General features: G+C 33.9%; 1 protein-coding gene across 1 annotated transcript; it reads left to right on the plus strand.

Annotated features, from left to right (window-relative positions):
- The first annotated feature begins 9256 nt into the window (after nt 1-9256).
- On the plus strand, nt 9257-9877 carry LOC150101925 (uncharacterized). The gene has a single exon (XM_090399932.1). The coding sequence runs from the start codon at nt 9257-9259 to the stop codon at nt 9875-9877; it is 621 nt and encodes a 206-aa protein (XP_090256058.1).
- Nucleotides 9878-13508: the final 3631 nt, after the last annotated feature.

Raw genomic sequence — 13508 nt, forward strand, 5'->3', positions numbered from 1 at the left:
GCTTTTTCAAAATAGTTGCTTGCATTCTCTGCACTCATAATTTCCTGAAGAGTTATTAATTGGATAAGAATCCTATATTGTTATATAGCCAGTAAGTCTTATCCATTTAATATCTATTCAATTGCCAGAAAACTAGCCTTTTGGCTTTTTATTTTAATTCCTGAAGAGTTATTTTCTGCAAATCCCCGTTACATTTATGCTATAGGCGGATACAAGCACAGGCTTAGGTGACTACATTTTAAAAAAATCCGCCTCGATATTCTGGATATTTAAAATAACGACCCAAAGCGACAAACGTAATGCGGCCAGTGTGTGCCTTCTGTCAATTGTGCGTTCTGCTGGCAAGCTTGCTTGTTTTGAGGGATTAATAAAAACTGGACTTACTGGAAGACAAATCGTTTCCTCTGTTTGGATGAGACCTTCAGAATAATAATAATAACAATAAAATTTTAAAGACTCTTCGAGCTATAGACATGATTTGAACCCATGTTTATATATTATTATTATTATTATTATTATTATTATTATTATTACATGTAATAATATGTACATTATTACATCATCATAATAATGTAATAATACTACAACTAAAAAAACAGCAAAAAAATATGTTTATGTAGAAAATATCATTAGCTCCTATAAATTGACGAAACTGAATATTTCCATCAAACATTAAAAACGTTTTCAGGTCGTATTATGATGTTCATATCATAATCTTTAGCTCATCGACTACCATCGTATGTTCCAGTGGATAAGCTAAGGGTTACTTTACTGTACTATAATTTTACAACCTTTCCTATAGTCTTACAACCTTTCGTGGACGGAGTCACAAGAAAATTGTCATTACTATTCCCTGCATAGCTCATGACTTCAGAAAACCCTTTGAATTGATTAAAATATTATTTGGTAGAATATTTTTCTAAAGTATTTTTCATGTCAGTTTGAAGACATTGGATTAATACAGAGATGGAAACAATTATTTTCAGATAACTTTATGTTTCTGCTATTTTTCTTGTGACGACTGGAGTTAATACACCTTTGGTGAACACAAATTGGATTTTGCCCTCCCCGAAATGTTGTGATGATAGGGCCACATGATGCGAGTGGCCCTATCATCACAACTGAAGAAAAAGATCTGAAAGATGAATCCCATATATCAAAATCCCTGATAGAGAATAGTTATCCAAAAAAAACGGATCGATAAGAGACTTTTCTGTGACCCCACCCCTACACACACACACACACACACAACAACAACAACAACAACAACAATCTAAGGAAACACTTTACAAATCCACTATTCCTTATGCTGGGACAGTTTCTAAAAAGACTGCTACACTTCTCAAGCCACATAAAATACGAGTGACTTTTAAACCTTTAAAGACTATCCACCACTTTTTAAGATCTCCGAAAGACAGTTATGCCTTCTTCAAATACGCCGGTGTCTACAACATACCTTGTTCATGTAAATTAAATTACATTGGTCAGACCTCAAGAAGTTTGGAAATAAGAAAGAGAACAGGTCCGAGATGTAAACAACAACAGAGAAGAGAATTCTGGGTTAACCCTTCATTTCTCGAGGACAAACCATACCATCGAATGGGAAAAGCTCCATGCCCTATTTAGAGGAGGATTTCCGCTCCCAATACATGAAAGAAGCCATAACAGTAATCCGTTCTAAACATACGCTCAATAGAAACCAAGGATTAATTCTGCTTGATATTTGGAAGACCCTCATAAGATCATTAAGCACGCCAGAGTTAAATTTCGCTGCTAATTACAGAACGTTCTTGCATAACAACAGTTGACATCGTACACGCTCCATGCGTTTGATGTACGCGTTTTCTGTATTTGTAAAAAAAAAAAACATTTGTATTCGGTTCATTCCTTCACGAACACTTTCAGTTGTTTTGTATCTCTTTTACACACCCTGACGAAGCCAGACAGCTAAGTTGGCGAAACTTGTTGGTGTTTTTTTTGCTTAATATCAATTATTAAAATCCTTCGGCCAATATACAACCCAGTTCATGTTAATTTCTTGCATTCTGTACAGTATAATTCAATGCCGCCAGGAAGTTTGAACCCTGGATTAAATAAGCTAATTCAGTGATCAAGATGGATATCTAGACAGTGTGACCACCACTAATATTTTCGTACTATATCTAGTACTTTTTATAAATTTTTAGTCTTCTAGTACGTTCACCAACAGATCTAGTACTTTCTTCCTTCCGAATAATAACATGAGAGTTAGACATATGAGTTTAATATTTTGCTCTTCTCCCACCTCCCAATATGTCACATTCAGTCACACAAGCATGATTTCTCTTTTTATCCTCATCTTCTCACTGTTCGCTAACCTTCTCTTCCCTGTCCCCGATCCCATCCTCACGCATCCTGACTAGCAGTATCCAATGAAAATATATTCTTCGCTATTCAAATACTTCTCGCGCGTTATAAGATCATTACAACAATGAAAACAAGTGGGAAAAATAAATATTTTAATATCAGCAACTACCTTTTTTTATGCAGAGCGTAATTTGGACCCTGTTATGTAAAATTTTGCTCCACAATGAGGAGCAAAATTTCAAACTTCAACAATGAGATATAATCGATGGAGTACGAATTCCAATTGAATGCTCGCAGTCGCAGTTTGATTTGAAGTACTCGTAGGTGTCTGTTCAGTACAGTGGGTTTGAAGTCCAGTGTTTTTATGTTTTTATTCATTTTATTAACAAACAACTTATTCGGTTCTTCATCAAAAATGTTATTATTTTGATTTTCCTTTTAAACGTGAACAAGTGACAAGAAAAACTTTCTAAATTTAAATTTGATTCTAAATCTCAGGGGAAAAAGTGTAATTCATCAGTTAGTAAAGTACATAAACGAGCCATTGAAAGTGAAGATCTCAATGTCGGCCCTTCCCGGCATAATGATTCAGATTCAGGTTTACAAGGTTTTTCTAAAAAGGTGGAAAAAAATCATGTAAGCAAAAATTCAAAGAAGAATGGTTGGAGGCTCCCATTCTTAAATCCTTAATCAGTTCAGGTAAAAGTAAAGGACACTCTGCTTATTGTAAATTTTGTGATATAAGCATTAATGGTAGCAAACGTCTAATGATTCATCATGCAAACACTCCAAAACACAAGCAGAATGTAGAATCTAAAAGAAGCTCACCAGGAATAATGTCGCCGTTTAAATCCAGTTCCAAATACAGTTGCAGAACACAATCTGCCTTTGATGCTTATGGATACGCTTCCAACTGTATTGAAAATAATTGCCCCCTTTAATAATATTAAAAGAAACCGTGTTTTTCGAAACGTTCACATACCCCTTGCCTCGTCAAAAATTCTCCCACATCTCTCTACCCCCACATTTTCCAGCCCCCTTCTTTTCAATCACAGTTTCTTTCTTTAACAACAGGTTAATGCCGCCGAGTAAGAAAACAGCCAGCAACATCCTACAAAGGTATGTCCGAATTCTTCTTCCTATATATTCTTCATATATCAGTCTATATAAAACATCAGTAATGAACTAAAATTTGAATAAAAAGCCAATGACATTATAAAAGAGGCACTCCATAACATAAATAGGCTAAATAGTCATAAAAATTAATATTAATTTAGAGGAGTGACGTGGGAATTTTGCCAGAAATAATACCTAAATATAACTCTCTGATAAAAATGCTTTGGCTGTAGCTTCACTCAATTTGACTTATCAATTACTTTAATGATTGATAAGTCAACTGACATCGCAGCAAATAAAACTCAAGCGCTGTGGTTCGTTAATTTGTTAATCCCAAACCAGGACCCCCAGCAACCCTGTATCTATCCCTTTATCCCTATCAAGAGCATTCTCGCGATGGTAACCACTTTCCCGACAGATCAAGTGTCATCTAGAATCGGAATTAAGACTAAAACGACACTGATCTGTAAACAGTACATTAGCCCATTGGTGCCTTGTCCAATTTTAGGGATACAACACCACTGAAAACGTTCTGTAGGTAAAAGGACGCAGACGACAGGCCTTCGCGCGTATAGGCCTACTTGTCCTTGATGTCTTGCCACAGATTATCGAGATATTCGCGAACCTGTGGTTGAATGGAGCCGACTTGCAATCTGACCTGTTGTGGTTCGTAGATTACGTTTTGCTGGTATCAAAAATCTTTCTTCATGCTCCTGCGTGGTAGAGCGAGGGCGACCTCTTACCAAACATCTGGAACACATTTCATTGGGTTGAAACGCTGCGCACAGCCTAATTACAACAGTATGTGAAATTCCAAACTCTCTGGCAATATCAGTAATTCATTTTATTAATACCAGATTGATTACATATGACACTATTAAATATTAATTAAATATTAAATTATCCCGAGTTTGTTGTGTAGATAATTTGCATGGCTATTCCAACTTTGATCAGCATCGAGGTGAAGTCCGAGATTACGTTTGTAGTTTTCACCTGTATGATGGTTGTGGTTTTAGGATCAGACAGCGCTTTGCGTACAGGAGGATGGATGTCGGACAATCAGGTATTTAGTAGTAATAATAATAATGATAATAATAATAATAAATTTCATGTTAGGAACAGATGACAACTTAAAACATCCCAATTTACTTTCTAGAACTTCTTTTCGTATTTTTTTCAGAAGAACGCATGGCTCCTAAATAGAGACGTGGATGATATATCATTAACGTCTCTAGTTATGAGGTATTTTTGTTCAAATTTTATACTAAAAAGTTGTTTTGATTCTTAATAACCTATATCCTCATAACATTTATGACATCTGTAAACTAATGAAGACGCAAAATTTATTTATCTGTCCCTCTCTCTCTCCTTTCCTATTCATTTTGAAATAGAAACAGATGTATCACTCGCGGTACGTTTTTCATTGAAACATTTTCTATTTTTAATAAAAATAATGCAGTAATTTACATAATTTGTTTTACTAAAATATTTTATACATCTTTTAAATTCTTTAAATTATTTAAGATTATATCATACACCTTTTAATATACTACATAATATTATTATCAAATGTATAAAAATGTGAATAATGAACGTAACTTTATGGTGCCGTATTAAATATTATTTATTTATTACGTATATTATAGGGTAACGTTTCAATGAATAGATTACATTAAATATTATTTATTTATGACGTATATATTATGGGGTAACGTTTCAATGAATGGATTACAGCAAAGCACTTCGAAATTATTTCGAGAGAGTCTTTCAGTTTATGTATAATCCTTGCCAGTAGAGTAGTGAAGGACGTTTACATTTTACATCTCAGTTAACAGAGATGCTATCATCTCTGTTAACTGAGCTGGGAAAAATTTAATTATACGGGCCAAATCCTTTGGGGCATATGATAGCGATCAATGGGCATTTTGGGCCATTCTTCCTGTAGGCACGTAATGAGGTCCTGGACTGTTGCGGGGGAGACTTCCCCTAACCTCTCGACACTTCAGTTCATCTCATAGATGTTCAATATTTGAGATCAGGGCTCTGTGGAGGGTATTCAAGTGTGGTGTCATTCATGTCCAGAACACCACGCATTTTCTTGCTGAATGAGAATGGTGAGTTTTGTAGATACCCCACAGTATTGTAAGCATTGCATTGTCCAGAATGTTCAGATACCGCTCTGAATTCAAATTTCATGGCACCACAAAAGGAGGTCCGAGGACAAACCAGAAAAAATAGGACCATACCATCTCATCGCCATCTCCGAATTTCATAGCTGGGGTAACGCACTCTTGCAAGAGGCGTTCACCCGGCTTCTGCCACACCCACACCCATCTATCTGCTGGCTGATTTATTTGCTAGGAACTTGCAACATGCCTTCTTCTTCTTGTCCAGGAGTGCTTCTTTAACATCTCGTCTCCACCATGGTGTTGTTATTTTTTCTATCCTTGCAGACAACTTCATTACATGCTTCCGTAACTGAATCAATGTTTTCTTCAGAGTCTGCCAATGAGACTCCAAGGTTTGCTTATCGTTTTCGAGTTTTTGTATGGTTGAGCCAGCAGTTCATGTCTAAAAGCTACTTAACTTTAGTTTTTTTAATGTTCTTACTTATTGTTTCTTGTTATTGTTATATTGAAAAGTCAGCTTTAATTTACTTTGAAATTGGTGGTTAGCTGTCAGTCACCATCATCTTCGTTGCCATCGGAAATTTTTTTTTTATATTTTTAGGAGTTATAGTTAGAAGAAAACTGACGAAACTACAATAAACAAATTCTCCTTAAAGTATCAGTTACAACCTAATCATTCACACTTCACAAGAACTGTATAACTTCCTGGGAAAACTTAAAATGCCACGCTATATCGAGTGCTTGAGTTGAACAAAAGGTTAAATGTGTTCTCTGGGTAGTTGAGTTGCAGTCTGGATCAGCCATCGGAATAAAATTTAAGACTCATCACAAACAAGTGTCAGAACATCCTTATCGTAGTCAGTATAGACGAAGCCTTTTGATCATGGATTCAATTCTCATCTGAGATGCTGAGAACCTTTTTCAGCACTTTCCAAGTGGAGATGAGTTAATTGGTCTTATACGAAGGAGCCAGAAACTCGAGTTTTTCATTCCGCAGGCAGGCAAACTGGTCAGGACAGTATATATACAAAGAATACTTATTGGCATAGGCCTAACTACTTAATCCTATCGTTATGGTTATGGCTATGAAATCCAAACTTAGAAATTAGTGGGCATTTAAGTGGTATTAGGATCACTGATGATAGTGATGATGACAAGCAAGCAATCCACAGAAAGTCAGTTACAAGCAGGATGAAAAAATTAAAGTTACCTGTTACATTAATGGAAGATCAGAGATAAATGATGAGGCTTTGTTTGTTCCCTCGAAGCAATATTTTTCAAACGGTTTGTGAAAATTCAGCAACATGGGCCTGTTCGGAACTAGAAAAACAATTCATAAAGTTACCTCAACGAGCACACATGATTAAAGTTCCCCAAATGTCACTGGAAGAAGACTCTGGTGCAAGATTCGCTTCCTGTCATTATTTTAATCGTGAAATAACCTTTGGACAATTTATTGTTTAGAGATGTACAATATTTCCTCTCAACGGCAAGGCTAACCTCTATAATTTCCGTATTTTGGAGAAAGGGAATCCACAATAATTTTAGAAACATGAAACAGATTCTCTTAAAGAGAGATCGTCTGGTCTGCTTTAAGAAAATCACACAGAATTTGCCCATTCTGTTTCCAAGGAACAGTTGTGAATTATTTGAATCTTCTGCAACACTACAAGATAACGTTTTTTTCCTGAATTGAGACAATTCACATTCAGAATTTCTGAATGATGGATGGGATGGGGGATGGAACACTCTTAGTCTGGCTCCTACTACAAGCATAGCTCTCATATCATTGAAGCACGAGTCACCCCCCCCCATCCGCAACAATGGGGGAAGGATGGTCATGTTTCTTCTTATTATTGTTTATTTTTACGTGAATCATATCCATAAAAGTTTTTGCAACTACCGTACATTAATTAAGAGAACAGTATTAGCGTTACATACTCCGGAATCCAACTCAGGCGACCTTTGTCGTCATTCTCCAGGCCTTCAGTAAAAAAGCTCAGATCTAAAGACAATTTGTTAATGCATAATTGATTTATAATTTGCTGATAAGTAGTTCAGTATATATGGATTTAATGTGAGGAAAATAATTAACGTTATTCAGATACATAACGTTATTTACATAATATATACTTATTATATGTAATAATAATTAATTCTCTTTTATTTATTTAATTTTAATATTTTATTTATATAAAAGGCACTTTTTAATAATAACTGATAATTTAGTAATAGTATATATTAATTAAAATTCAAAGCAACTCCAAATGACAGTTTGACTTCTTTTTTTCAAAACCTATATTTACTTTTTCGTTCTATTCATTAATCAGAATTTTTTTCTTCATTTCCATTCCTTCGGACTGCTGGCAACATTGTCTTTTGCACGAAATCTTGCAGGCTGTCATAATCGAGTCACGAGTTTACTCTGCAGTGAGCTTTGTGTTTCCGCAGTCTTCATGTGTGACCTTGGAGAAGCTTCCACAGCGGGAGTTGAACAATAAATATGTTATATATCAGCAGCATGAAGCAAAAACAAGTTTAATAATATGCACATGCATTCATGCGTGTGTATATATATGTGTGTGTGTGTGTGTGTGTGTGTGTAAAATGCAGTGTTTTTTTTTTTTTTTTTGTAGAATAACTTATATGTTTTTGGCAGCTTTTCTACTCTCTCTCTCTCTCCATCTCTCATTTTTTTACGTTCATAGGAGTTTTATATACTGAATTTCAAATACGCTTCAAAAGTTTGATTATGTTGAAAAGTGTGTTATTTTACTTATTTATTGAATTAAACTGTTTGATGAATTACATATGGGTTGATCAACGAACCTGTAATGTATGGGCTCAAAAAAAAATAAATAAATAAATAAATAATAAATAAATAAATAAATAAAATTAACGAGCTTCGATTTGTCATTCTTCTCAAAAGTGTATTCAATTAAAAATAGAAATTAAGTATTTTTCTCATGTTGATGCGTAACTGTAACCATAAACCATCTTAACTGAGAACGTATCCAGTTTTATTACATAATTTATTTATTTATTTTATAATGGGAGAATATCCCACCTTGATAAAATTCACACGAATCTTGGAGATGCTTAGATCAGTACCCACATGAACAATTCATATGTAATTTCTTATAGAACTGATATATTTAAACAAATGGTAGAATACAAACAAAAAATTATTTTTGTTTGTCCTGGTTTATTTATGGAAACGTCATATTACGTATTTTGACTCTACAGTTCGCTTTAAGAATGATAATTCTTTTTATCTTCGAGTGATTAAATTGATGGGAGTGAACTAATTCGTTTTCAAGATAAAGTGACAACTATAAAAGGTGTTTTAGGATATTTTAATATGAGAGAGTAGAATTCTTAATTTTCTTACCTCTGATTGTTGAACGGTAGTTCAACTGATTGCTTTTAAAGAGTATCTGAACAATTTGCATCCAAATATAAAATACACTATAGAAGTAGAAGAACATAAAAAAATTACCTTTCCTTGATACCTTTATAGAAATAAACGAAGAAAAAAAAAAGGTTATATTTTTTCCGTATATAATAAACCAACCACAACAGGAAGATTTCTTAATGTTGCCTCACACCACTACCCATCACAAAAAATAGGCATAATTAAAACCTTGAGAGACAGAGCATACAATATGTGTAGCACACAGATGAAGCGAAATGAAGAATTACACTACCTGACACAGAACCTCACACGTAATAGTTTTGAACCCAAGACAATCAAAAAAATCCTTAACATAGCTCCTGCAACTCCCGTATCAAAACAAGATTTCAAGAACGCAATCACGCTGCCGTACATCAAAAACATCACAGACAAATTGGCTACATTGCTCCGCGAGTACAACGTAAAAGTGGGTTTTTTACATTTACAAAAAATGTCAAGACTCCTACATCCACCAATATGTCCGCAACATCCCATGAAAAAACCAGGCGTTTATCAGATTCACAATTCTTGTGGCATCTGTTACGTAGGCCAGACGGGAAGGTCAGGAGAAATCCGCATGGCTGAACATATAAAAGACGTCGAAAAAGGAAGGGAACACAAATCAGACTTAGCATTCCACACAACTACTACTGGCCATCAAGTACAACAGACAAACATGTCCTATGTTGATAAGAACTGTTTCACAAGAAAATTTAAAGAAGCTGCAAAAATGCATAGAATCCCTACAGAGTGCAATGAAAATCAAGGCTTGATATTACAAGTTTGTATATCAAGTTTGGTCTGCCTTCATCAAAAATTTAACTGCCTCTAACCTTAAGATTGGATCTGTTATTTTTATTGTTTAATAAACATGTGTCTCAATACCGAAAACTATCTTAAGTACGTCTATATTTTCAGCATTTTCTCATCGCAACATCTCTCTTGGAAGAACTCACGATAATTCCTCATTTTTAAAGATAAGTGGACATTTTTTCCATAGAACAACAATTTAAGTATAAATTTTTTTAAAAAGTTTAATTTTACTTTAAATATACTAAAAATTTTCAAATTTTTAATATATTGCAAGAATTTATTACTATTATATTAATAAACCTTTAACTTTTAACCATAATATTTTTATATAATGAAGCGTGGCTCAGCTGTTGCTATTAAATAATAACTAGAGCTTTCAGTTGAATTTAGCTTAATGATGTTTCTTCAATTCAGATGAAAGGATAAAGAGTCAAGGCCTCATACATCTCCCCCCCCCAAAAAAAAAAATAAAACAAATTATTATTAAATGAATTAAATAACGGCTAATTAAGAAAAATAAAAATATATAGACTCCTATTATTTTGTTTGTTTCTTGCAATTCTTTATATTTTTAATCTATCATGTGTGTGAGCGTGTATTAAAAATCGATATAGAATTCTATTGTTTTGTTTGTTTCTTCCACCATACTTTATATTTTTAATTTATCATGTGTGTGGGGGGGGGATATCAAAATCGATATTGGCTATGATGCGAATACAGGTAGTCTTTCTCCTACTATTGACAGAGATAAATCTATCCAGCAAAGCACTGAAGAACACATCCGAGATATTGAATCCCAAAGCAGGAAGGCTTCAGCTTTGTCACCACAAGTACTCTCTTCAGCTGACCCACAATGAGACATCCAGTATTATGGGATAAATCTGAGCTGTTACACCGTTTCTAAGATCCTTAGGCCAGAGAAAATTCTCTGTGCTGAATGGAAACGATGGTTATTTGTGGAATGAGTGGTACCGCCAAACTTATTTCACCGATGCATGGACAGACATATCATTCACTTAGTTTTGTTTATTCCCTTTTCTTTTTTTTGAGTTGGACATCATGTCATCAGTTCAACAATAAGTTGCAAATGTGATACGCATGAGTATTTCGCCACTTCTCCAGCTTTATTATTCCAGGCATTATTTCAACTGTGAAAGATAACCAACGAAATACTAGGTATGAGTGAGATTATAAAAACAATTATCGACAAAACAGATAAAAAAAATCATCAGAATATCCAAATGCAACAAAAATTTGCAAAAAAAAAAAAGTTGATAATTCCAAAAAAAAAAAACAAAATAGCATTCTTTCAAATAAAAAAAATAAATAAACTATATATTTAACTTGCCAAGAAATTATATTCTCTATTCCACTAATTCACGGATTTATATAACATATAAATTATATATTATATGATTTAATATAATTTATATAACAATTATATTATTATAAGCTATTATATTTTGTCAAAGGTCAGACGCTCACTGCCCGGCAATTAACAAACGGAAACTAGCAAATGCCTCAGATGATTTCACACAAAATACACACGCAATGAAGATCATGATTCCTGGACTCTGACTTGTGCATGCTTGTGTACAATTATAAATGATTGTATAAAATAAATCAGACAAACAAACAAGGTGATTTATTGAGTAAACAACCCAACATTTTCTGGTCTTTTTCTTACTGTGTGTGTGTGTGTGTCGCAGTTTCTTTGATTATGTTCGACTGTCCAGTATTATTCACTCCTTAAGACGTAAAGCAGAAAATGATGATGACGACGATGATGATGATTGATATAAACTTATCTTGACTACTCTTGCCACCTGGTAGACGCAAACAGAATTATTGCCATGCAAACTTAGAAACTAATCAATTTATAATTCCTATCACAATAAAGACGTAATTATAATTTAGTGTCGAAAGCAACGATTTTATTAAGGTTATTAATTTCTCCTTTTCTTTAGTAAGTTTGATATTAGCATTTATTCAAATGCTATATTACACCAAAAGGCACTAAAGTCATACGGAGAAGTAGAAAGTTTCCCAGAAACGTTAGCAATTTTTTGTGATGAAACTGATTTCTTCATTTAGCGCAGAAGGATGCAACGATCGCGAAGTTTATACTGGAAGGTATAACACCATGCTATTAAATCAATATATTTTTATCGGTTGGCAGTAATTTGTGTATGTATACACTGCGTGTATTCCCTGGAGGATTTGTCTGTTTTAATGAATAAAAACGCACTTTTCACAGAAAAATCGTTCCACAGTCTTAAGCGTGACCATCTTACAAACGTAACCAAATCACTCAGATCTCTTTCTTCTTATAAATCAAAGGATTCTGCTCCTTTGAAACAGGTTTCTTGTTCCCCATTATGTCTTCATTCCTTGTCTATTATTTTGATTTTAAAATGTTGACATGGTTCACACAGATAACATGGTTCACAATCATCGATTAATATTTGTCATAGATAATTTAAATCTTTTTTCTTTGGATTTTCCTCATAATATTCTAGATTGAAAAAATAAAATAAATATTATCACTGCAAAAATTAGTGGATATTTTGCAGTTTAAAAATTGCAAAATATCCACATTTGGCCTTTTGAATTCTATCTCGTGATGTATTTGATTTTAGTTGTTTATTATTGAAGCCCTAAACAGTCAATATTATCCACTTGTTCAAAGAAATAGTTATCAACAACAAAGTTGGATTGATCTCTTTGGATCCTTGAAATGTACACCTCTTCAGCCTTTTCCTGATTTTTTCACAAGGCCCATAGGTCTTGATTAAATTAGACGTTGTGTGCATGACACCCTCAAGACAGTCTTCAAGGATAACAAAACCACCGACATAAGCCAAAAATTTGTCGTTTCCATTTATTTGAATCCTTCTTTGTCCAATTAAATCTCTAATGACTTTTTCCAGTGCTAGGCTGAACACGGATGGTGAAAGAGAGGGGGGGGGAAGAGAATCTCCCTGGCAGAGTACAGATTTCATTTCAAGACTCGATGAATGTTCTGGAGGAAACTTTCCTTGCAGAGGGTGTGGTGATTACAAACTCTTATCATATTTATACATTTTTGTGGTGGTATTCTAAAAAACGCTCACTGCATCCCATAATGCGTTTCGATTTATACTCTCATAGGCTTGTTTATGATCCAAAAATACCAGGTGTAATTCCTTATCGAATTCTTAATATTTTTAATTGTCGGACGGTGAAAATATGATCTGCCGTTGACTTAATTTTGCAGTAGAAACACCAGTTCTCTCCTGTAATGTTTGAAGCATATGCATTGATTCTTTTCGAGATCAGTGTAGAGATAGGATTTGTATTAGAGACAGGTTTGATAAACTAAAATTTAAGCATTTCTGTAAATGCTAACAAATGAATGCTAAATTCCTTGATCTTTCATCCCGCCTAAATGGAATTATTAAATATATAACTCGGAGACGTTTTTTCCTATCCTAGAAATATCCGATGGAAACTAAACTTATAATTCCTTATTTTTTTTATGAATTCCATACGTATACAATAACATCTGTCCATTCAGAATTTGAAATTACTTTGTCACATATAAATGGGCAAAACGAATCTCATGGGAGTTGATCATCGTGTGTTTTTACTGCACACACATTCAGCAAAAC

The sequence above is a fragment of the Typopeltis vanoorti genome, chromosome 11, assembly GCF_054136105.1.
Source record: "Typopeltis vanoorti isolate ZY-2024b chromosome 11, IOZ_Tvanoo_1.0, whole genome shotgun sequence".
Classification (NCBI taxonomy): domain Eukaryota; kingdom Metazoa; phylum Arthropoda; class Arachnida; order Uropygi; family Thelyphonidae; genus Typopeltis; species Typopeltis vanoorti.